Raw genomic sequence first — 26,593 nt, 5'->3', positions numbered from 1 at the left:
AAACCCCTGACGTCAGGGTACTGACGCTGTCACTTTAAACGTCATGCCACTATCTCCCTAGACCAGCAGATTGATACAGGAGAGTTGAAGGTATTTGAAATGACATAGCAGCACTTTGGCAAAGTTGATTTCAAGATGTTTCTATTACAAATGCGAAGCTTGTGACCCAAAAATTAGTTGTGTGCATGTTGTGAATGGAATAGATGCCTTCTAGGAGCTGAATTTGTCATTTGAAATCCTACTACTGCTCCTTTGGGATGTGCTTTAATTTCAGTATTCAATGTAAAAGATTTATTATGCACAATTGTAGTTTTTAAAAGGAATCAAAATTTACCCTCAAAACATGAACAATTTGATTGAGACAGGTTTCCATCATTACATTTTACATGATTATTTGTGAGGGCCTGACTTGGAATACTTACTTCCCTGGGACAGGAGGCTCTGCGATTGTACCGCCGGGTCAGGCGGGTCCATGACTCCCTGAATTGCAGGTATGACCTGCAATGGCCAGGCACTACAAAATAGTGGTGCTCCCGGGAGAGAAACAGCCTGGCCAGCAGCCTGGTGTCCTGGGTGGTAAAGTTTGGCTGTCTTCTGGCAGCCATTTTATGAGAAATAACTGCGTATGAAGAACGGACGATTCTATGTCGTCACAACGCAAAAAAACGCGATGACGTGTTTGTGCCGCTTGGGCGTGCTTGCAGCAGCCGCTCCGTGCTACAGCAACACTGTTAATTACACCCTAAAGTATGCCGATATCGCTGTTATATAAAAAAGTACAGCAGAACGCTTAAAAGCTTACCTCCCCCAAACACAATGACAAATTAAATAAGTGAAGATTGGGAAGTGAGGTTCACATGCTTAGCTATGCATGTTTGGGTGGGTGGAAAAAAAAAGAATATTATGTCTTTGATAACCTTAGTCAGGACTTGAACCCCTGACCTTTGGAAGATACATGCAGTGCTTTTAAGCACTGAGCTATGTTGGGGACTTGGGAATGGGAGTCTCCAGAAATGGCTTTACGTACAAGCTATGTCAGATGCTACTTTATGGTTAGGGTTAGGGCTAGAGTTAAGTAGCTCAGTAGCTCAGTGAATAAAACGTGCTGTACCATAGGTATCCATAGGTTGTGAGTTCAACTCCCGGCTTGTCTTTTACTTGTGGCATATCTACATTCTAGGTGCACCTTGATGATGTCACAATGAGATCAGCATTGTGCTGCTTGCTACTTCCTCTTCCTGTGAACTGGAAGCCACATTCAGGTTTAATCTGTGTTTTGATTCTGTTTCTTGTTGTGAAGAATGAGCTGATTGTTGCAATGTTTTAAGACCAGGAGAGTGTTCTTTCGAGCAAGATATCACTTCTAAACTATCCTCTCTGAAATAATGTCTCTGTGAAATCGAGAGAAAGCTTATTGGATGACTTAGGGTGCTTTTCCTGCCAGTCTTTGTGGAAGTTAAACGAAGTTTATAAAAAGTCTATATGGTGTTCAAAGCCCTATCCTTTCCACTTCTAATAGGAGGTGAGTATGACATTCCTGTACAGCTTTCTGTGTAGCACACATCTACCGGTTCCCACCTTCCATACTGATAATGTAAGTTCAACACCCACTCGGTACGTTTCATTTTCTAGTTCTCCTTTGAAACATAACATATTTTTTTTCCTTGTATTAATGGTAAACTGTACAATTCTGATACTGTGTTTTAGTTATGTTTTTCATCATCCTATACTTATCAATGCTGAATGTGTGATAATAAAGAGTATATATAAAGTATAATTAAAAAAAACAAAAAAACAAACAAACCCGTAATCACGTCTATCACGGGTCCATTGGAGACGTTTCAGAAACCTGCGTCTATTTTGCGTACGTCTATTTTGCGCGACGAGGTTGTAGGGACGTCTACCGAGACGAGGTTGTAGGGACGTCTACCTCACGCCTAAATATCGTTAATTGGTAATTGTGTTTACCGGACGTCCAAAGCACGCCTAAGTTAAACGTAGTAATAGAGAATTTACTCCAAAGTGTTTCTGCAGCAGCCCAACTAGCTCCTTCTACAACAGCATGCAGAGTTATTCCTGCAGAGATAGCACTGGTACCAATGTTGATGAGAGTAAATTAGACACTGGTTGTGTTGGGTATCATGGCGTTAGGGACTTTGATGTTGAGGCACACCTCAGAGGAGACACCAACTGTAAAGATGGAAATTTGGCATTGGTGCATCAATGCTTGGAATGCATTGATGGAGATGATGCTTGGGATGATGCCAATGTCTGCCTTGAGGGAGAGAGATGTTTATGCTTAGCCTTCTTACGAGGCTCCCCCAGTGACAGTGGAATCGATAAAGAGGAAGTGGAGTGTGCCAATGCTGGCGTCGAGCGATGTTGAATGCTAGGGTTGGAATCTCCAGCCATAGTCAATACAATTGAACAAGAACTGAAAAGTTTCTCCAAATGTAACTTTCTGGCTTTAAGTGATCTCTTCTGCAAACGAGAGCAGAGTGTGGCATCGAGTGTACCGCTAGAAGCCTTGGACATTGAAGGAAAAACCTCCAACATGAGATCAAAGGACTCAATTGTCTGGGGAGGTCAAGTAGATGACATACCAAAAATGAGTCAATGCTCCTGGCCTGAAAATAGACTGAAAAGAGCTTGAAGGTCCAAACCCAAAATTGATCAAAAATTAAAATTTTTTTGAACCGACTTAAAGCAAAAGAAACAAAACAGAAAAATATGACTAAAAGAAAGGCACAAAAAACACAAGTTTGACATCCTTAGAGAGACTCTAAGAACAGCTTTTAAGTTCAATGGAAAACTGAGAACTGATGGTCCCATGAGCCTTTGTTGGGTAGTAAGGCACCTGCACCCATAGTATGGGTGTTCTTAGAGTTTTAAAGTGAGAATACACTTTTTGATTGTCTGTGACTGGTTCCATGAATGACATCACTGTAGCAGTTTCCAGTCCAGATCTTCTTGGATCCCTGCACATTTATTCAAAACAGCATAAGCACTTGTAGAAGGTATAGTATAGTCTTTTTGGACTCTCTCAAGTACCGCCATGTCCTTCTTGAGGTGTGGCGACCAAATCTGGAATACTGCGTTCAGTATTGGTCGCCACACCTCAAGAAGGACATGGCAGTACTTGAGAGAGTCCAAAGGAGAGCAACGAAACTGGTAAAAGGGCTGGAACACTGCCCATACGCCAAGAGGTTGGATAGGCTGGGGCTCTTCTCTCTGGAAAAAAGGAGGCTCAGGGGAGATATGATAGAGACCTTCAAGATCATGAGGGGCATAGAGAGGGTGGATAGGGACAGATTCTTCAGACTGAAGGGGACAACAAGTACGAGGGGGCATTCGGAGAAACTGAAGGGAGATAGGTTCAAAACAAATGCAAGGAAGTTTTTTTTCACCCAAAGGGTCGTGGACACTTGGAATGCGCTACCGGAGGAAGTGATCAGGCAGAGTACGGTACAGGGATTCAAACAGGGATTGGACGGATTCCTGAGGGATAAAGGGATCGTGGGATACTGAGAGAGGTGCTGGGATGTAACACAGGTATAGAAAGCTAACCAGGTAATAAGTATAGAAACCCAACAGGTCGTGCATGTGCAAGACCGGAGGGTTAGGACTACGATGGGAAGATAGGACTTCAATGAGAAACCAAGGTGGCAAGGGAGCCCCTTCTGGTGATTCAGACAAGTCGTGACCTGTTTGGGCCGCCGCGGGAGCGGACTGCCGGGCAGGATGGACCTATGGTTGACCTGGCGGAGGCACTGCTTATGTTCTTATGTATAAGGAAACACTTATTTACACAGGCTTATTGAAAGTAGTTTACCTATTCAAATAAACAGTCCCAGCCAGACCCATGAACACATTCCACAGTTCTCAGAATAATAAAGTTGGGCTTACCTCATCCAGCCCAGTCCCTCCTGCCAGAATCCCCCTCCCCCCACCCTCCTGAGATATCCTTGGCACCCAACCCTTCCCCCCTCACCCGGACCCCAACAGTACCTTTTTTAGTTGGCCAGTTGAATACTTACTCCCTCTGGCTGGCAGGCCCACCTCCACTGAATGGCGGGCCTTCCCCTTCCTGGTGCATCATGGGATGCACCGGGGAGGGGCCTAAGGCCCTGACTGGCCCAGGTGCTTAAAGCCCCTCTCATAGAAGGGGCCTTAAGCACCTGGACCAACCGGAATCTTAGGCCTCTAACCCAATGCATTCTGGGATGCACTAGGAGTGGCCTAAGATTCCGATTGATCAGATCCCTAGGCCACCCCTCAAGGGGAGGGGCCTTAAGCACCTGAGCCAATCAGGGCCTTAGGCCCTTCCCCGGGGAAGGCCCGCCATTCAGTGGAGGCGGACCTGCCGGCCAGAGGGAATAAGCATCCCTCTGGCTAGCCAACTAAAAAAGGTACTGGTGAGGTCTGGGTGGGCTTGGGGGGTGGGTCAGGGTGCCAGATGATGTCTTGGGGGTGGGGCGAGGGTTCCAGCAGGAGGGACTGGGCATCCCTCTTGCTAGGGGATGCATTGGGGTGGTGGCAGCAGGAGGAATTTGGCACTCCTCCTCTCACGGACATTTGGGGGTGGGAAGGGGCTTTGGGGTTCCAGTAGGAAGGAGTGGGCATCCTTCCTGATGGTTATCTTTGCATGGGGGACGTATGGGTTCTCTGCAGCAGCCGCTAAACTGATTGCATCATGGAGATTCTCTTGCCACGATCAGCTCAGTGGCAACCTAATTCTCTAACTGGTGCCTGTGACATGGACGCCGGTTAGAGAATTGTGGTGTTAGGCGGGCTTAGGCATCTGTCTGTATCTATATAGGACGCCCATGTGCAATTTACAAAAGCTGCTTAGGTGGCTTCAGAGATTGGGCATCATATACAGAAATCCGGCCCTTTATGAGCATCAGGCTTCTTATTTAGTTACTTTAGTGCTTTCATATATACCAGCAAGGGTATTATGATTAGCAGGCTCTTTATTATTAACTCTGCCACTAACTCAGGAGGCTTGTCTAACAGCAACAAGAGAAGGGGCTTTCTTTAGAAGTCTCCAGCATTATGGAACAGCCTTCCAATGGGGTTATGGGAAAAATGTTCTTTGAAACAGTTTAAAGCAAAATTAAAGTCATTTTTTTGGAGACCATTTGGTGGATTGAACCAGTGAGCAGCTTTCATGTAAAATATCCATTTTCCTTTAAATATTGATTTTATTTAAATATCCATTAATGCTTTTATTTTTATTTGTGCTGGATTGAAGGCTGTATGTGAGGTTCTTGGAATGAATGATGGATCTTTTCTATCTTTAATGGCTTTCTGTATTTTTAAATTATAATTATTTTATTGTATTGTATACTTTATGAATTGTACACCAATCTGACAATTATTTAAAGGGTAGTATATTAATCATATTAAACATTCAGAAGTCTGCTACCTACCTTCATATGCTCAATTCCACCCATATTCATCCAGGCCTGTGCTTGATCAGGGTTCAGATCCACAGCCACTTTATAGCTCTAAATGAAGAAATATAAACTTCATGTCTTTCCTGCCACATTATTCCATATATACCACCCAGATCTCTCTGATTAATAACATCAAAATCAGCATACCATCCCTACATCAAGCAGACAATCTTTTTGATCTACAACCCACAACAATGGAACTCTCTCCCTGTCTCTCTTTGCCTTTATAGTTGTTTGGAATGCTTCAAATCTAAAAAAAAAACAACAACTAATAAAACTAAAGACGTTCCTTTTCAAAGATGCCTACTCCTGATTGTCCTTATAGCTCTTTCCCTCTTCTATCTAATATAGCTCCGTTTCCCTTTTCTTTATGGAAGAATCTGACAGAAACCCAAATTTTACCTTTATGTTTCCTATCCCCTTTTTTCTCACCAATATTTTGCAGTTCAATCCTATAACCTCACTTTCATGTTTTGTTTTTAAATCACAAATCATGTACGCCCTTCCCCTTTTAGACTGTAAAATCACCCAGGTTTGCCTATATAGCACAGTTACTTACCGTAATAGGTGTTATCCAGGGACAGTAAGCAGATATTCTTACATGTGGGTGATGTCATCCACGGAGCCTCAGTACGGACACTTTAAAAGTGCATCACCACTTTAAGATTTTTAGAAAGTTTGCAATTGCCGCGAGCATGCGCGAGTGACTTCCTGCCTGACGTAGACTTGCGGTACCTCAGTTCCGTAAGCAAGCTAAGGAGCCAACCAGGGGAGGTGGGTAGGTTGTAAGAATATCTGCCTGCTGTCCCTGGATAACACCTGTTACGGTAACTGTGTTTTATCCCAGGACAAGCAGGCACATGTGGGACTCCCTAGCTTACTAGAATGGGATGAGTGTTAGCCATTAAAAAAATTAATTTTGTATACTGCTTGGCCTGAGTGAGCATCCTATCTGGAATGAACTGAGGAACAAGTAGCAGCCTTACAGATTTCATCAATAGGAGTGAAACAAGGGAAAGCAACAGAAGCTGCCATTGCTTGGACTTTGTGTGCTATGACATGACTCAAAACAAAGAAAAAACTGCAGACAAGAGTACAAGTTGCAGGCTGGGTTTATTTAAACAAATATATTGTGGCTAATGTCACCACCTTTATACAAACCAGGGGACCCAACACAGTCTGTGTTTCAGTTAACACGCCTTCATCAGGGGTCCCTAATTTGTAAAGGTCTCAAATCAAACCACAACAAAAATAAACATGAGCCTGTATAACACCAAAGAAAATCGTTCCACAGAGATTTTTCTATGAAGAGACTTTCTTAGCGATTTTCTTTGGTGTTATAAAGGCTCACATTTATTTTTGTTGCGGTTTAATTTGAGACCTTTACAAATTAGGGACCCTTGATGAAGGCGTGTTCTTCCTGCATGTGACTCCTATTATTAAAAATTCTAAGGAGTCTGTCTCCTTGACTGCCAACTACAGACCTATTGCCAACATACCATTTTTCTTAAACTAATAGAAGAACTAGTTAACATTGATCTCATGAAATATTTAGAGAAGTTCAACATCCTACCAGTCTGGTTTTCGTACAAATCATAGTACCGAAACAATTTTAGCTAGCACTGGTACTGCAGTTCGACCTGAGCAGTACCTTTGACCTTGTTGATCATGACATTTTGCTCAGATGCCTTGATTCCATTGGCATTTCCGGACAGGTACTAAATTGGTTTGCGGGTTTCTTAAAAAACCGTATTTACCAGGTTTACAGCATAGGAACTCTCTCTCAGGCTTGGTGTAATCCCTGTGGAGTTCCACTGGGCTCCCCACTCTCCCCTTCACTTTTCAATGTATATATGGCACCATTGGGAAATATGTTATCCAATTTAAAACTGAAATCATATACACGCGGATAACATTACAATTATTATTCCCATAACCTCACTGACTCAAGAGACAGAACAATTCATCTCATATGCCCTTACTAAGGTAGAACAATGGACTACACAATTTAAATTAAAACTTAATTTGTATAAAACTAAGTTCTTTTTGGCAAGTCCCAACAACAAGATCACAAATACCTCTTTAAGATTAAATGGGTCAGACCACCCAATTAACTCTACCATCAAAATCCTGATGTCATCTTGGTCTGAAGCTTGACTTTCAAAGATCACATTAACTCTCAAGTTTCAAGACAAAGTTGGACAAGTTCATGCTAAACTGGTGAGACTGAACTCATTTGGAGAACTGGTCTTGACTTTGGGGCTGTCGCGTGAGCAGACTGCTGGGCAGGATGGACCATTGGTCTGACCCAGCAGCGGCAATTCTTTTGTTCTTAACTTAGACTATTGCAATATTATATATTGGGATCTTTTAAGAAAAACATCAAATGACTGAGAATCGTTCAGAACGCTGCAGTCCGTCTCATCTACGGTCTCAAGAAATCGGATCATGTAAGCCCATATTATAAAAAACTACACTGGCTGCCCATGGAAGCAAGGGTTATTTTTAAGTTTCCTAGCCTTTGCTTCAAAACCATAACAGGTTCATCCCCAATCTATCTATCTCATCATTTCAACTTTCCAGGCACAATTCGTACATGTAGTGCCTACTTGTTTGCTTTCCCATCCTTGAAGGGCTGTATATACAAGAGATTCCTTGAAAGAACACTATCATTCCAAGCAGGCAAATGGAATAAATGTTTAACCAACTTTATCTCAAATGCTTTTTCTTACCAAACTTTTAGGAAGTCAACCAAAACTTATCTCTTTGACAAATTTCGCTGACTCCGTTTCTACCATGATGTACTTCTAAAACACTTCCAGGAAAAATTGATTAATCTTACCATGTTAATGTAATTTTGAAAGTTTTTTGTAATATCACTGTCTGGATACAGTCTCTTCCTCTGTAAAGCATTCTGAACTGTTTGTGGTATTGCGGTATATAAAAATACAATTATTATTATTAACTGAAACACAGATGTGTCGTTTGTTTATATCAGTGTTTCTCAACTCGGTCCTGGAGTACCCTCTTGCCAGTCAGGTTTTCAAGATATCTACAATGAATTTACATGAAAGATATTTGCATATAATGGAGGCAGTGTATGCAAATCAAGTTTACGCAAATTCAACATGGATATCCTGAAAAACTGACTGGCAAGGGGGTACTCCAGGACCGAGTTAAGAAACTGGTTTCTATAATAACATTGCCACCTGATTGTCCGTACAACTAGGAAGACAGGATCAGCTACAATGTGCTGAAAAGTCTTGAGAGCATTGCATATGGCCCTGAGCTCTAAGAGATTGATGTGAAGACGCTGCTCCTGAGTGGACCAGTGACCCTGTGTGTGAAGACCGTCTAGATGAGCCCCCCAAGCATAATTTGACGAGTCAAAACCTTCTGATGTGGAGGGGTGTGAAACAATAACCCTCTGAAGAGATTGAAAGAATTCATCCACCACTACAGAGATTGACGAAGAGAAAATACGACTCTAATGTGTTGAGAGAGTGAGTCGAGAGCTTGAGACCATTGAGAGGCGTCCTGAAATCAAGTCTCGCAAAGGGAGTAACGTGAACTGTGGAGGCCATGTGACCGAACATCATCATCTGTCTGGCTAAGATTGATGGAAAGTGAGACACCTGAGTGCAAAGCTGAATCAACCTTTCCTGCCTTTGCTGAGGGAGAAACGCTCTGAGATGAACTGTGTCGAGCAGAGTTCCTATGAATTGCAGAGTTTGAGAGGGTTGAATTTGGGATTTGGTAAAATTGACTTCGAACCCCAACTGCTGAAGTAAGAGAATTGTTGACTGTGTAAGCACCCCTTGAGGCATGGCCTCTTTTATCAGCCAATTGTCGAGATAAGGAAACACCTGGAGACCTTGGGCTTGCAACTCCACTGTGACTACCACCAGGCACTTGGTGAATACTCTGGGAGAGGATGCGACACCGAATTGTAGAACCTTGTACTGGAAATGGTGCTATGCCACTTGAAACCTGTAGGCCGGATGAATTGAAATATGAGTGTAGGCTTCTTTTAGATCCAGAGAGCATAGCCAATCGTTCCGATCTAAGAGGGGATATAGGGTCACCAAGGACAATATATGAACCTTTTCCTTTACCAGAAACTTATTCATGTCCCTGAGGTCTAAAATTGAACGTAGACATCCCGTCTTCTTTGGAATAAAAGTATCGGTAGTAAAACCCCCGATTCCTCTGAGCAGGAGGAACTTTTTCTATTGCATTCAAAAGAAATAAGGATTCTATCTCCCAAAGAAGGGACATCTGCTGAGGGTCGAAAGAGGACTCTCTCAGAGAATGATCTGGGGGTAAAAGTGTCAAAATGAAGAGAGTATCCCTCTTGAATGATTTTTAAAACCCAGAGGTCTGATGTTATCAGTTCCCATCGTGGATAATATAACTGGAGCTGGCCACTGATTGGCTGAGGAAGACGCTGAGAAAGGGAAACAGCGGCTATGCTCTCCATGAACCCATCAAAAAGACTGAGTGGGCTTTTGGGTGGCTGATGGTTGAGACTTTTGCGGACGCTGCTGCTTTTGTTTCTTCTACTGAGGTAACCTAGGTGCAGCAGGTTTCGTTGAATAACACCTCTGATAAGAAGAAGGCTTAAATTGTCGAGATGTCAAAGGAGGTTTAGACTTGGTTTTAACCAAAGTATCTCAGCTCTTCTCATGATCAGTGAATTTTTGCATAGCATTTTCAATAGTCGCCAAAAATCTCATCTCCCAAACAAGGAATATTAGCTAATCTTGAAGACTGATGTTCATTTCAAGATTGATGATTGATGTCCCCCCCCGTCTGATCTACTCCCCTCCCCCCTTCTCTCCCCCCCCCCCCACTTCTCTCCTTGCTATTCGCAACTCTACGATCAATTTGATATGTAACCTCTTGTAACTACTCTCTCCTTGCTGTTTGCAACACTATGATCAATTTGATATGTAACCACCTGTAATCTCTGTCTAACTAATGTGAACCGCCTAGAACTCTTCGGGGTATGGCGGTATACAAAAATAAAGTTATTATTATTATTATTATCATTATTATATCCGAGACACAGCCATGCCAGATGTCTTATTATCACTGACATTGCTGAAACTCTAGAGCAGGAGTAGGGAACTCCGGTCCTCGAAAGCCATATTCCAGTCGGGTTTTCAGGATTTCCCCAATGTATCTCACGGGCCGCATCGATGCAGAGGAGGATATCTTCTTTTTCAAGGGTCCCACGGCAACAAGAGGACATCTGTGGAAAATCAGAGGCGGGAAACTGCGCGGTGACACCAGGAAATTCTTTTTCACTGAAAGGGTGGTTGATCGCTGGAATGGTCTTCCACTTCAGGTGATTGAGGCCAGCAACGTGCCTGATTTTAAGGCCAAATGGGATCGACACGTGGGATCTATTCGCAGGGTAAAGGCAGGGGAGGGTCATTAGGGTGGGCAGACTGGATGGGCCTTGGCCCTTATCTGCCGTCAATTTCTATGTTTCTATAGTTTACCTCCTGGGACATCACGTTTGGTCTGCAGATGGATGCCTCTGTGCCCCTCAAAAGGGAATCGCCAACCACCACTATCTTACGCCTCCTAGTGGTCATGGATCCAGCAATTTTTGAGATTTCAAGCTTTGGTCCTTCCTCTCCTTGGGATGCTCTTGTTTCCTCCACTTCCAGGACAGCATACCAGTTTTTGGCCTAGTGCCAAAATCCAAGATATTACGGAGTGCTTGCCGAGACTTATCAAGCCTGATGACTATTATCCAATGCTGCTCATCCATGTTGGCACAAATGATACTGCTAGGTACCCCTCTGAACGTATCAAGAGTGACTTTGTGGTTATGGGAGAGAAGGTGAAGCAGTCAGGTGTGCAGGAGGTATTCTCATTGATCCTCCCTTTTGAGGGTTTGATCCTCCCTTTTGAGGGTAAAGGCCCTGGCAGAGAAGCACACAACCTGGAGATAAATGAGTGGCTACGTGGATGGTGTTGTTGAGAGAGTTTTGGCTTCCTGGACCAAGGGATGCTGAGCAGGAATGTTGTGCATTTATTAAAGAAGAGAAGAAGTGTTTTCAGCAGCAGACTGGCTAATCTGCTGAGGAGGGCTTTAAACTACAATCATTTGGGTAGGGTGATCAAAGCCCCCAAGTGAGTATAGGCCCTCAGGTAAGTGAATCACTAAACACCTCTACACAAAAGGGGTCAATGTCTGGAAAGCTATATATACCAATGCTCGAAGTATGGGAAACAAGGTTCTGGATCTAGAGCAGGGGTGTCAAACTCAATCACTTTAAGGGGCCAAAAACCAAAACACAGGCTAAGTCACAGGCCAGACCCCGTCCCCATAATAGTACTAATTATAACACCATTTTTTCCATTCATTTTTCATCTATACACACACAATATAATCTTATTAACAACACATAATGGTTAACCACAAAATTAAACTACACAAAGCACACTGTATGCTTCTCAACATTCATTCCTACCAGAACACAGATAACCCCTATGGAAATACGGGACCACAAACTAATAGTACTAATATTAAAAAAATGAAACCCTAAGATTTAAGACTCTGCATGCAGTACAACCCAAGAGAAAAAGAAACAAATGCATTTCTTCCTGAACAGTTCAAAATACAGACAGCAGATGTAAATTCTCAAAACTGACACAATTCAATCACTAAATTCAAAATAAAATCATTCCCCCTACCTTTGTTCTATCCCTCCCTCCATGCTGTGCTTTAACTAGGTGCCTCCCTCCAGTGGGTGTCTTACTTTCTGGCTGGCTCCCACCTGGCCATTTTATGTGGCTCGCAGTGCGATGCCCCCGGTGTTATCTTCTGGCCATCTCCCTTCTCCTCACTGCCACAGTGTGCATAAAGTTGCGGGTGGCGGTTCCTCGCACATCCTGCGCCTGAACCAGAAGCCTTCTCTCTGACTTCGCAACGTTAGAGGGAATGGATCAGTAGCATGGAATATTGCTACTCCTTGGGTTTTGGCCAGGTACTAGTGACCTGGATTGGCCACTGTGAGAATGGGCTACTGGGCTTGATGGACCTTTGGTCTGACCCAGTAAGGCTATTCTTATGTTCTTAATGCTGATTGGAAGTGAAGAAAGAAAACATACTGGATGGAAGAAGGTGATAACGAAAAAGGGCATATGCTGGATTGGGGAAAGAGGATAGAGTTAGTGAGATACTTGAGGGGGTGAAGGAAAATGGTGGCAAGCTGTGGGTAGACACAGTGAAAAGAGGAAAATAGAAGACTGGATAGTAAGAAAGAATTTAATTGGGACAGAGGCAGAAAATAGAGAAGGAAGACTAGGAAAGAAAATGAAAGGGAAGAGAGATGCCAGAGCATGAGGGGAAGGAGACAGAAATATCATATCTGAGTGGAGGAAATGAGAAGACAGAGATTCTAAAAACCACAGGGGGGAGGGAAGGAGAGAGATGCCAGACCATGAGGGGACAGAGGGAAGAAAATGGATGCCAGACCAATTAAGGGGGCTGGACAGGAGGAGAGATGGAAGGGGGAGGCAGACAGTTCCTGGAAGGGGCAGACTGGATGGAAGGAAGAGAATGACATGAAGATGAGGAAAGCAGAAACCAGAAGAGAATTTGCGGGAGCCAGTCAAGAAGCAACTGAGCGCTGAGCAGGAGCACCAAAGCGCACTCCTGCTCGTTGCCGTTCAGTGGTAGAAAATGCCAGCCACCACTGACACTGTACCTCTTGACCACCAGGGATAAAAGTAACAATTTTTGGGGAGGCCATGGCCCCTGTAGCCTCCTCCCCCGTACTGATGCCTATGAATATGACCACCAACAATTAAATGGGCAGTAACATTCTGTACAAAGCATATAATTAGGAAGACCTAAATATAGGGAATAATGATGATGAGACTAATGCTTATAACAGTTTAAAAACTGTAAACTAAGAGAAGACCCTTAAGCTTTCTAACCAGCTTGAGTATAAAGGTGGCATTCTGTATGGTGTTCCTAATTTGAGATCTCAGCAACAGTGACCAGTTTGGTTTTCAAACCTGTCATGATACAGAGTCTTTGCTTTAACTTTCATAGATACAATTCATGTAGGATTTAGCAGTGGTGAATGGTATTTTTTTTTGTAAGCTTGGATATTTCTGCAGCTTTTGATACCATTCACCATGCTATCCTACTAAAAAGATTTAAATATTTTGGTTTTACTGGTCAGGTTTCAGTCTTTTCTCTCTGACAGGACATCTAATGTCATTAATTCTGCAAGATCTAATGTAATGCAATATGTGAGTGAAGTAGCTCAAGGATCAGTGCTCTCTCAGCAGCTTTGTTTAATTTTTTTATATTCCTGCTCTCTGTAAGCTATTGCAGAGGTGGTATTTCAGATATATAGAAACATAGAAATATGATGGCAGATAAAGACCAAATGGCTCATCTAGTCTGCCCATCCGCAGCATTCACTATCTCCTCCTCTCCATAATAGATCTCACTTGCCTGTCCCACGCTTTCTTGAATTCACACAGTCTTGTCTCCAACACATCTACTGGGAGACTTTCTTTAAAAGATGATACTCTTTTTTTTAATCAAAATCAAATATAATGTTGAAGAGATCTTGAGTGAATTGCGACTTTATTTGAAAATGATTGGACAATGGCTATAAGGTATGAAGCTTAATGTAGGGAAGACCAATATTCTTTTGTTATCTGATTACCGTATGTCTCTTCTGTTATCCCATCATCAATAAATGTTGATACTTGTAGTATACTTCTACCATTTTTAGACAAAATGCACGATCTTGGTGTCATGTTTGATGCTAAGCTGTTAATGAAATACCAAGTGCAGAAAATTATCTCTATCATCTTTTGTAAATTGAAAACCATTAGACATCTGCATGAGCTTTTAACATTTTCAAATTTTTGTTTTGATACAATGCTTTGTTATTAGGCTTGCCCAGTGGCGTACCTAGCATATGTGACACCCGGGGCCCATCATTTTTTGACACTCCCCCATCTGAACAGAAAACATGATTTTTAGTTACAAGCCACACGTCACACATGAGTACCTAGGAAAAGGCAGCATCTTATATACTGCAGTGAGCAGTACATCAATACACCCATTGTAAAACTAAACAAGCCAGACTAGTACAGATCAGTCCTGCAGTCAAGCCTAACAAAAAAACATGTCTTTCGAACACACAGAACACAGAAAACACCTTCGCCTAGTATGGAATATGTAATCACAAACTAACCCCTCCCTCTTTTACAAAACTGTAGTGTGGATTTTAGCCACGGTGGTAACAGCTCTGACGCTCATAGAATTCTGAGCATCAGAGCTGCTACCACCACGGCTGGCACTAAAAAACACTCCACAGTTTTGTAAAAGGGGGGATAAAATAGAAATACGTAGACAAAAGTTAAATTGAACCAGTAAGAAGCTGGACTCTGCATACAATGCAACACCACAGAAACAGTGACACATGTCTCCTAAAGCAATAAATAAATAGAAATTTTTTTTCTACCTTTGTCTTCTGTAGTTTCTGTTTTCCTCATCTTCTTGTAACTCTCTTCCTTCCATCCACTGTCTGCCGTCTCTCTTCCCCTATATGGCATCTTCTCTCCTTCTATGCCCCTTCCAGAAACTGTATGCCTCCCCCTTCCATCTCTCCTTTCATCCCCATTGGTCTGGCATCTCTCTCCTCTCCTTCCCTCTCCCACACCTCTCCTCTGCAATCCCTTTCCCTTTTTTCCCTCATTTTCCTTTTCAATTTATTTTCTGCATCTGTCTAGATTACATTCTTACTACCCTCTCATCAATGTCCATTTTTACTCTCTACCTAAAGCTTGCCACCTCTTTCCCTCACCCCTTCCAGTATCTACTCTATCCTCATCCCTCAATCCAGCATGTGCCCTTTTTTCTTTCTCCTCCCCACTTCCTTCCAGCTTCTGCTTCCCCTCTCCCTCACACTTCAATTCAGTGGCTGTCCCTCTCTCTACCCCTTCCATCTACTGTTCACCTTCTGTCTCGCCCCTTCCAGTCACTGCTCTCTCTGCCCTTTCCATCCAATGTCTGCCTTCTCTCTCTTCCATACAACATCTTCCTTCTTTCTATGCTCCTTTCATAACTATCTATCCTGTGCCCCTTCTCTCCTTTGTACATGATTGATTTCAGCTCTGCCACCTCTCCATTTTTTTCTCTCTGTCACCAACCCAGCCCTAAGCTCTGGCATCTCTCTCTTATCCTTTCTATCCTTCGCACCCCACAGTCTGGTATCTGTCCTTCCCTGAATCTCTGGCATTTTTCTCCTTTCCTTCCCCCTCCATGCTCTGAGATCTCCCCCTTCCTTTTCCCTTAGTCTGGCATACCTTCCTCCTTCCCTCCAAGCCCTGGCATCTCCTTTCATTCCCTCCCTCATCTTCCTTCTCCCTCCAGCTGGGTACAGCAACACTCTCCCCTGCAGCTCTGGACTTCCCCAACACCTGCTCCCCACAAATTGCCAATGCTTCGGTTATTCTTCTTTCTTCCTCCCTCCCCCAATGCAGGACCCTGCGGCACCATCAGCTCTTAGTCCCTCTAACGCTGGCCCTGCAGCTCCGGACTTCCCCACACCTGCCCCCCCCCCCCCAAACTGATCGCTATTATTTTAAACGTTATGGCAGCCGCGGTGCTGTATCCATCGAAGGAGACTTCTAACCTCGGCCTGCCCCGGAACTCTTCCTGCAGCCACCGCCCGCCTAGGCGGGAACAGGAAGTTGCTGTTGCAGGAAGAGTTCCGGGGCAGGCCGAGGTTAGAAGTCTCCTTCGATGGATACAGCGCCACGGCTGCCATAACATTTAAAATAATAGCGATCCCCCCCGATCGCTATTATTTTAAATGTGTGGAGCAGGTGTGGGGAAGTCCAGAGCTGCAGGGCCGGCATTAGAGGCAGTGAGAACAGCTGGCTGTGCACCCCCCCCAAGGCGTGCACCCGGGACGGACCACCCCCCTCCCCCCCCCCTTGGTACGCCACTGGGCTTGCTGTAGAACTTGCTTAAAATGCTGCTGCTAGAATTTTAACTAACACTCCAAAATGTGCTCACATTATTCCAGTCTTAATTTTACATCACTGGTTGCCGGTGGAACAAATGATCATGTTTAAAATCATAGGTATTGTTTGTGAAGCTCTTAAAGGCTTACAGGTTTCTTCTGAATCTTTATGCTTCTGAAAGTCGCTGAGACTCAAGTATATTTGATTGTAAAATACTGTGTAGGTATGATTATGATTTTTTATAATTTTGATATACTTGCTGATATAAATGTTGGTCCTTTTGGTGCTTTACCTTATATTTTTTGGCTGACATATAAGTTGCCAAGCTTCTCCATTTCAGTTTTTTCAATGCATAACTATGTAAAATGGCTGCTTCTGCTGTACATGAAGGCAAAAAGACATGCACTTCCACATATATTTTAGAAAGGACTCCACACTGTCAGATCCATTTCTAAAATACTATCAGGATAGTACACATCCTGATCTGGATTTTAATTTCTAAAGTTCTATTTAAAACAGGTAGTATACCTTATTTAAATATTTGTCCCATGCAATATTCCTATGGACACAGAATAGATAGAACATTGATTTAACATGAGTTACACAAGGGTTTAGCCGTCTTAGCTACCTTTTTTGTTTTGCTTTCAATTAATAATCTGTCTATTTAAAGCAATGAATGGAGGCAGCCCAGCCTACTTGAACAACCTGCCTTATCCAAACTGCCATAACCAGGCAAACGAGAGCCCAGACACCATTCATGCACCCCGCAATCAGAGGTGTCAAATGAAAAAAAATGTACGATGGCCTACTGGCCACGCAGGCAACGAAGCTTGACCACTAACTATCCAATCTACTGATCACGACACCAGACTACAAAACTTTCAGAAAATAAATAAAAACCCTGCTATTCAAGAAATCTATCAAGATAAACTAACTCCACAGGAAGCTTCTCAAGCCCCCGAAGTAACCCACTCAACTATGTAAACTCTTCTGGAATTGTCCAGATAACCTCTTGTGTAATCCGCCTTGAACCGCAAGGTAGTGGCGGAATAAAAGTCACTAATAAAAGTCACCCCTGTACCGGCTCCCTTTGTAGTATCCTGTATCAGATCGTAAACATCCTGTAACTGTTCTCTGTTAACATCTTGTACCATTGTAAACACCCCAGTACCTACTCATTTTGTATTATCCTGTATCCTACTGTTAACACTGTACTATCTCCAGACACGACTTTCACTGTAAACCGCTTTGAACTTAGGGTATAGCGGTATATAAGAAATAAAATTATTATTATTATTATTATTAATGTAATGTAATCTAGCTTTTTACTTAAATTTAGCTGTAATAGCTACTTTTACTACATTATTTCTGATAATTCTTCTGGATGGGGTGTTAGTTGATATTCTGAGTATCTGTGCCTGCACAGTGCCCTCAATGGATGAATCATAGCACCTATTTAATTTTTCTGTCTTCATTCACTAGTCGGCAAAACACAACATACATTCATTCCGGACTGACTAGTAAAACTAAAAGAAAGAAAATTAGCAGGTAAGATATCATTTTTCCATTATTTCCCCTTCTCACCCTAGACTTCATGTAAGTACTACTTGTATTATAACATTGCCCTATATTTTATTGCAGCAAATGTTAAAACTCTGTTCCTGGAACAAAGCTGAAAATGATCTTTATAAATGTTAAATGATCTTACCTCAAAAGCTTGTTCAAGAAGGTTCTGTTCCCTTAGCTGATTACCTTTACTAAAATAAAGCTCTGAAATTACTTTTGGATCCTTTGGTTTTAGTTGAAGAGCATTCTCTATAGCTTCCAGTGCCTGGAGAAATAGAAACAAGGGATAAGCTTTGCCTGTCTATGCATATGTATGCAGAAATACCACACTAATTCCTTATGTATTTGCATGTTTGATATACCGCCATTTCCACACATATAGAAGGCGAGGCAAAGAAAAGTAACCCCCTAGAGATTTTTGCTGTTTCCTCAGCAATTGCTTTTAATTTCATTGAGAAATTTTATGTTATACTTATGTATTACTATTAAACAACATTTAATTATATTAACCTATGTTGATACAGGGTGGGCCATGGAAAAGTAGCCCGCCTTTAATACTGGTGCCAGAAAGATAGTGTTCTTCCTGGAACAGCGAATAGTGATTGTGGAAGGCTATGTGTGAAATGGATCGATTAAGGAAACGCAAGAGACCTTCGCCGACAAATACCCAAGGGTGCATAGACTTGCTCGTTTATCTTGTCATACTATTGCCGGAGGCAAACTACTTTTCCGTGGCCCACCCTGTATCACTGACATTTTAGCATTACTACCTAGTGATTTTTATGCATTAAAAATGTTCAAGCTAAGCCCCAGTAAAACAACATCATTCAAATGATACAATTAACAATATGTCAGAATTTCATAATCACTGTGAATGCTCTAAGGCAGTACGCGAGTCTCTTGTGGGGGGGTATGTAGTGCCGGCGCTGTATATCTCCTAACTTCCTTCTGCCGTCGTGTTTATGCAGTGCCAGCACTATATGTCTCCCTTCCTTCTGCTGTCACATATCGCCCGCCTTCCTCATCTTCTCTCCCCAGCCCCCCCCCTCAAAACAGCAGCAGCTCACTGTGTGCTTTTAACTTCCCCACACAGCTGCTGCTAGCATTGTTTAGCCAGTGATTCCATCAGACAGCCTCGGGCCTTTGCTAGGCTGGCCCACCTCCAACGAGAGAGGAAGTTGCGTCATTGGAAGCAGGCCAGCCTAGTAAAGGCCCCGAGGTTGCCTGATGGAATCGCTGGCTCAGCAGTACCTCCCTTCTCCCTAGTGACAGCTCACTGCATGCTTTTAACTTCCCCACACAGCTGCCACTAATGTTAGTTTAGCCACAATTCCATTAGGCAGACTTAGGGCCTCTGCTAGGCCGGCCCACCTCCGATGATGCAACTTCCTCTTTTGTCGGAGGCGGTTCAGCCTAGCAAAGGAACCACGGCTAAACTAACGCTAGCGGCAGCTCTGTGGAGGAAGTTAAAAGCATGCAGTGAGCTGCCTACAGACCAGCCCAAACCTTCTTCCACTTCCATAGACTCAGCAACTCAGAACCCCAGATCACTCCTCCTACTGCATCTCCTTATTCAATGGGTATACCTGTGGCTCTAGTTCAGTTGGGTTCTGCTGCCTCTATGAAGCTAGGTTTCCAGTGTTGCTTCTTTGGGTTTGGCAACCAGCTGTCTTTGCTGGCATAGGATCTTCCCTTTTTCTCTCCCAGCAGTAATGTGATCACTCCCCAAAACCAGGTGTGTCCCTGGTCCCTGATTGGCTGACTGTTTCTCCAGGCTCTGACCTGGTCTGAACCAGATCTCTGCTTAGCAATATGTGGATCCACCTTACTTTTGGAACTTAACCCTTTCTGTACTATTCTCACTGGGGTTTTTAACTCCATAGTGACAGGCTTAGCTTTAGACCTGGGAAATGATGAACAGGTACCAGGTTGCTTAACCCTGGACTGTGCAGTAACTTTGGGCATTAGGTTCTTCTTTCGCATAGGCTTAAGTGCTGCCTGCTGTTGACACTGTGTAGGGACGATTGCTAATCTCTCTGTGTGAACCTCTGTACTGACTTCTCCCCACTCATAGGGTCTTCCCTACCACACTATATATGAACAATCAGAGAGATAGGAGGAGAATCAATCCAGAACTGTTCCTGTGATGCAGAAGAAAATGATGATCGATAAGATCGAAGGCTGCTGACAAGTCTAAGGATATCATCAGAACATGTTTGGATTGATCAAAAGCTATTGGCTAGATTCACTAAACCCCACTTACTTTTCCAATCCATGTCCGCATCATCCCAGCCGACCAATTCAGGAACCCTCAACATGTAAAATATCTCGATCGGTGGCACGCCCCCACAGTGACTACATGGATTGCTGTAGAGCGATCCTGACACATGCGCAGACCATCTTCTTTGCCTGTAGATGGTCTGCGCATGTGCCTGCTCTCCGACTTCCCTCAGCACGGAACAGAAGAAAAAAATGTCTGTCTCACTGACCCAGCCTTCTAATTGGTGAAAGCATATTTTGCTATAACCACTGTACTCTCTTCTCTACATGGCCACCGGCACAGGTTTAAACATGAAAACGGGTACTTTTCTTGTTTTTAAACCAGCAGCAGTGCTGGATGTTGCTCAGGGAGGAGAGCACAGCAGCGAGAGCAAAACAACACGCTCCTGCCCTAGTTTAAAGGGCAGGGGGGAGGGCGACACAACCCCTTGAGCATGTACTGCTGCAGAGGAATAACTCATATTAGCCTTGCCGGATAACCCGAGGGTTGCTGTAATATTTCAGGGCACAGAGGTCTTTTCTAATTCAAGCTGCTTTTCCCATTCTGAAGTGGGATCAAGGATATTTCTGTGTGAATTTCGGTGGTCAGAAGTGCTGAAGGAAAGAATACAGGCGAAACCGCATGAAACCGGCAGAGAACTGGGGAAGCAGAGATCAGGGCAATTTTGATTGTTTTTTTTCAGGGTGGCAGAGAGCAGGGCAGTCGGAAAGGACGTGAGTGACTGGTCCTCAGCAGTCACTCACGTTTGGATTGGCCAGCCCAATCGATTTGTTTAGAGAATTGCTGCAGGAATGCATTTCCCCTCATTTGCATATTGGAATCGGATCAGGTGCGGATAAGATTGGCCAGAAGATTAGTGAATCAGGTCAGGGTCAAAAACCGATCAGGACACAATCAGTCAGTTTAGTGAATCTGGCCCATTGTATATAAAGGTGGTGAGTCCAAGTAGAGTGGTTTTGGCAGTATGACATTGCCTGAAAACAGTCTGATGTGGATGAAGGGTTATGCAGATGACATCACCATTCTCCTTCCGTTTGATCAACCAGCACCATCCATGGCACACACGATACACAGAACACTTGAAACAATAGCAGCATGGATGAAAGACCACAAACTAAAACTAAATACGGACAAAACAAACTTCATCCTACTCGAAACAACAAAATCCCAACAGTAACAAACCTTGTCATAAACTCTATAACATACCACTTCCAACCCACTTTAAAACTCCTGGGAGGGCTAATAGACAGAGGTTGTACAATGCAGCCACAAATCAACAAAATAATAAAAAAATCAGTCATGAGAAACCTGAGGCAAGTCAGAAAATTCTTTGAGACAGGAAACAATTCCAACTCTTGGTACAATCCCTAATCCTAGGTCTAATAAACTACTGCAACATACTATATCTCCCATGCACAGCAACCATAATAAAACAACTACAAACAATACAAAACACAGCCCTAAGACTGATCTACTCACTGAAGAAATTTGACCACATCACAGAGGCATACCACGACTTACATTGTCTCCCAATACAAGCGAGAATACACTTCAAATTTTACTGCCTACTATTTAAAGCAATAAACGGAGACACCCCAGCCTATTAGAACAATTGACTAGTTCAATCCACCTCAACCAGACATAGGAGAACCCACGCACCGTTCACACACCCTCCAACCAAAAACGTCAAAAGAAAATAACTGTACTACAACCTCCTAGCCACTCGAGCTGCAACACTTGATCCACAACTCTACAACCTATTGACCACGACCACAGACTACAAAATCTTCAAGAAAGAAATAAAAACCCTTTTATTCAAAAACACATAAAACCGAACTAACACAATCAGGAATGTCCCAAGTATCACCTGCATCACCTGCAAATACTACATATGTACCTCTAATATCATGACAACTCAGATGTAATCCTTAGCAACTCAAAGAAATATACAAACTACTCCCTAAATACTTCTAATCTCCGGACAATCCATTTGTAATCCGCCTTGAACAAGGTAATGGCGGAATAGAAATCCCTAATGTAATGTAATGTAATAGTCTTGCAATTGTAGATGAACAGTTGCCTCTGCAATTTTTCCCAGGGAAGGTATATTGGCCACAGGGTAATAATTGCTGGGATCAGATTTGCTGAAGTTAGAAATCTTAAGTTTGGGATGTAGAATAGCAAGCTTCCAGGGCTCAGGAAATGTACCTGTTAGGCTGACAGTAATCATGGAGAGAATGAATGGTAGTAATGAAGTGAGAAAGTGTTTAAGGAGGGATGTGGGGGATGGGATCCCTGGAGGAACCTGGGAAGGTTGCTGGGAAGCCTTGTTAGCAAATGTAGTATTTCTCAGGGTATGAATTATTATAAAAGTATTCAGTAAAGAATTGCTGTGTTGGGCACATTCTTGATTTTAGCTGTATAGTTTTGGGGGGGTTTTGGCTGCTTTCAGTGCTATTAATTGATTTGTAGGCTAAGAGTAGTGGTGAAATCATAATCCTTCTGAATAATATACTGTAGAATTTGAGGCAAGTAAAGCTAATGTACATCATCTGCAGTTAATTCAAAAAATTGCTGCTGGACTTTTGACAGGCACAAAAAGGACAGACCACATCATTCCAGTGCTGTATAAATTGCACAGGTTGCATGTGGATCAATGTATTATGTTTAAATTATTGAGCATGGTGTTCAAAGCATGGCATGTAAAGTCTTCAGTATATTTGTCAAACAAGTTGCTTAGATACTATCTACAGAAATCTTTATGCTTCCTCTCAAAAGGAATTGTTTCTTGATCAGGTCAAACTTGCTTTGACCAGAAGTTGAGCTTTCCGTTATGTTGGCTCTGCCTTGTTATTTGACAAGTTTTATGATGGTATGTTTTATATAGTGTAATCCCTTGCCTACCTGAATGCTGGCAGAAGGGTCACACAAAAATATTTCTTTGGTTTTTAATCCAGGGCCAGGACCAACATATCAGCTGGAATCCCACAGTAAGGATGCACCAGATACTCCTCTCCACTCTCCTGTAAAATAAACCATACTAGGATGTAAAGCCCAAACTCCAACTTTACTCTTCCAATAGGCTGAAAGGGCATTCTCTTAAAAGTGAACAAAAACGTTGCAAAACAAATCCTGAACCTAAACAATTATCCCCTTAGATTTCAGCTACACAGTCCAAATTTGTAAGCTCTTGTGTAAAAATCCCCCGTGTTGAATGGATTTTGATCAGATGGTTGGGGATCATTAAGACACATTTGCTGACATCTAACAGCCTTAAATCTCCTTTGGGGGTAAGGATACTTTCAACTAGCCCTCCTCCTGAAGAGATCCAAGCAATGAGACTGGCTTCTCACCTGGCTTCCAGAAACAGCTGAAACCCATAAACTGGATCTCCAACTGTCTCCTGGAGCCAGCAAGTCTGTACATCCTCTCTGAACTTCTATTGACCTTTCTATATCCATGCAGGTGCAGATAGGATTACTAGACATTCAAACAATAGGCAGCCCTATATAAGAACATGAGAATTACCATACTAGGACAGACCGAAAGTCCATCAGGTCCAGTATCCTGTTTCCAACAGTGGCCAACCCAGGCCCCATGCACTTAGCTAGATCCCAAGTAACAAAACAGATTCTATGCTGCTTATCCTAGGAATAAGCAGTGGAATTCCTCAAGCTATCTCAATAATGGCCTATAAACTTCTCTTTTATGAAATTATATAACCTTTTTTAAACCCCGCTAACTGATTTCACCACATTCTTCAGCAACAAATTACAAAGTTTAATTCACATTATGTGAAGAAATATTTTCTCTGGTTTGTTTTAAATCTACTACTTAGTAGCTTCATCGCATGTCCCCTAGTCCTAGTATTTTTGGAAAGAGTGAACAAGTGATTCACATCTACCCTTTCCACTCCACTCATTTTATAAACCTGTCATATCACCCCTGACCCATCTCTTCTCCAAGCTGAAGAGCCCTAGCCACTTTAGCCTCTCCTCATAGGGAAGTCGTCCCATCCTTTTTATCATTTTTGTCGCCTTTCTCTGTACCTTTTCTAATTCCGCTAAATCTTTTCTGAGATACGGCGACCAGAACTGCACACAGTATTTGAGGTATTGCCGTACCATAGAGCGAAACAAGGGCATTATAACATTTTCATCTTTGTTTTTCATTCCTTTCTTGATAATTCCTAACAGTCTTCCAGTCTCATAAGGTCCTCTTGCAATTTTTCACAATCCTCTCGCGATTTAACAACTTAATTAAATTTGCTGATGACACAAAGTTGTTTAATCTCACTAGTTATTCCCATCTCTAGATCATTGATAAATATTTATTATTTATTTAAAACATTTATAGACCGCTTAATAACTAAGCAGTTTTCAGCTGCTAACATTCATAAAATTAATTGTAAAACATATTAATATAAAACAATAATCTCTATTATCCCATTTTATACGGTGACAGTATGTCAAGGCAGATGAAGAAATTTCATTCTCATTACATGTAGGCATCAACAGGTGTGTCTTTAGTAACTTCTTAAAGTTAGCACAATTCGTGCATAATCTTAGATGTCCAGGTAAGGTATTCCACAAATGTACCCCAGCAATACAAAGAATTATTGTTTTTGAAAGTATACATTGTACACTTCTTTCCTTAATCGCTGTTAATCTCATGGCTCAGATCTCAGTGTCTTACCAGGTCTATAAATCTCCCACAGTGTACAAAAACAAGTTGGTGCCGATCTATATAGAACCTGGTGGATCAGTCATGACTTTGTACTGTAACCAGTGACGACGTCTCAAAACTGGTGAAATACACCATTCTTGGTGTATCAGTGATCAACATTGCCGCTGAGTTCATTAACATTGCAGCTGAGTTCATCAACAATTGCAGGGCTTTGTTTTTTACTTGTGTCAAACCAAGGTATAGTGAAATACAGATGTCGACATAGATTTCAACCTATATAAGGTATGTAGCTGTGCATATCTCCTTGGATGGTTTTCAGGATCTGTTTGCCCATAGTAAGTGTGGAATCTAGACAAATACCCAAAATTGTCAGTTCCTGTTTCACTTCCACTTGCACACATTCAAACTTTCTACCAGAATTTCTTCCAGAGAATGACCCACTAACAACTTCTGTTTTATTTATATTCAATTTCAAATCATGCGATGACATCCATTTGTCTACCTCTTCCATACAATGGTTCAATTTTTGTTCAATCCCGTGTGCATTTTCCAATCAGAAAGTAGAACAGAATGTCGTCAGCACAAATCCTGTGTTCTATCCCTAGTCAACCAAAAACTTTCCTAGGCTTGCCATATAGATGTTAAACAAGAACGCTGACAAGGCCAATCCTTGTGGGACTCCTTTCACAACTGTCCTCCTTTCAGACACTCCTTGACCACCTTTCACACAAATAGATCTTCCTAGGGGGTAAGATTGAAACCATGCAAGCATTACATCTCCAAAACCAATACTTTCTAATTTCATCAATAATATAGCCAAATACTCCGGACACATCCAAAGAGATCATAGAAAAATATTGTTTTCGATCCATCCTTCTCTTAAAAGTATCAAGAACAGACAGCGGCAGTATATTAAAAAAACAGTGGTCCCAGCACAGTCCTCTAGGGAATCCCACTGTTTACCCTCCTCCTTTGAGAATATTAACAATTTGAACCCACTCTCTGTTTTCTGTCTTTCAACCAGTTCTCAATCCATAAAAGGACATTATCTCGGAAGGAGGAACTTGGTGGCAAAAAGATTCCGGAGCAGCCCTGCATGAAGGAAGCTTCTATGAGGCTGGTAGGCTCACCCTGGGAGGCACAGCTGACCCAGCAGTGTCGCAGGTTTGTTACTTTATTTTTGGATTTTTTTGCTGCCCACAATTGAGAGGGAGGATGTAAGGGTGGGGGGCTGTCAGACCCACAAAAGGGAGGGAGGAGGGTCTGCTGCTGCACCTGCAAAAGGGGAAGGAGTTGCTTGGGCTGCTGGACCAGCTGGAGCTGAAGGGAAAGGAGACAGTTGCTGGATCTGACCTGGGGATGGGGGGGAGGGAAACAGGTACTGGGCCCATGTGAGAGTGGGGTGGAACTGGAGGAAAGGGAGAGGTACTAGACCCATGGGATTGGGGCTAGAGGGAAGGGAGAGAGGTGCAGGACCTGCAGGGAGGAAGAGAGAGAAGGAAAGGGAAAGAGAAAACTGGACCATGGGGATGAAGGAAGAGTGAGTGAAATATTGTTGTTTGCCAGTGCCTGAAGCTCCACC

At 42.7% G+C, this 26,593-nt stretch overlaps 1 protein-coding gene across 1 annotated transcript in view; it reads right to left on the bottom strand.

Moving 5' to 3' along the window:
- The window catches only part of TMTC1 (transmembrane O-mannosyltransferase targeting cadherins 1), a 364,529-nt gene that overhangs the window by 19,575 nt on the left and 318,361 nt on the right, over positions 1-26,593 (bottom strand). Inside the window, exons 18-19 of the mRNA XM_033953227.1 lie at positions 18,187-18,309; positions 5,433-5,510 (exon numbers count right to left, since the gene is read on the bottom strand). Coding sequence (XP_033809118.1) covers positions 5,433-5,510; positions 18,187-18,309 — 201 coding nt within the window. The remainder of the gene's footprint in view (positions 1-5,432; positions 5,511-18,186; positions 18,310-26,593) is intronic.

The sequence above is a fragment of the Geotrypetes seraphini genome, chromosome 7, assembly GCF_902459505.1.
Source record: "Geotrypetes seraphini chromosome 7, aGeoSer1.1, whole genome shotgun sequence".
NCBI lineage: Eukaryota > Metazoa > Chordata > Amphibia > Gymnophiona > Dermophiidae > Geotrypetes > Geotrypetes seraphini.
This window is presented reverse-complemented; position numbering and strand designations above follow the sequence as displayed.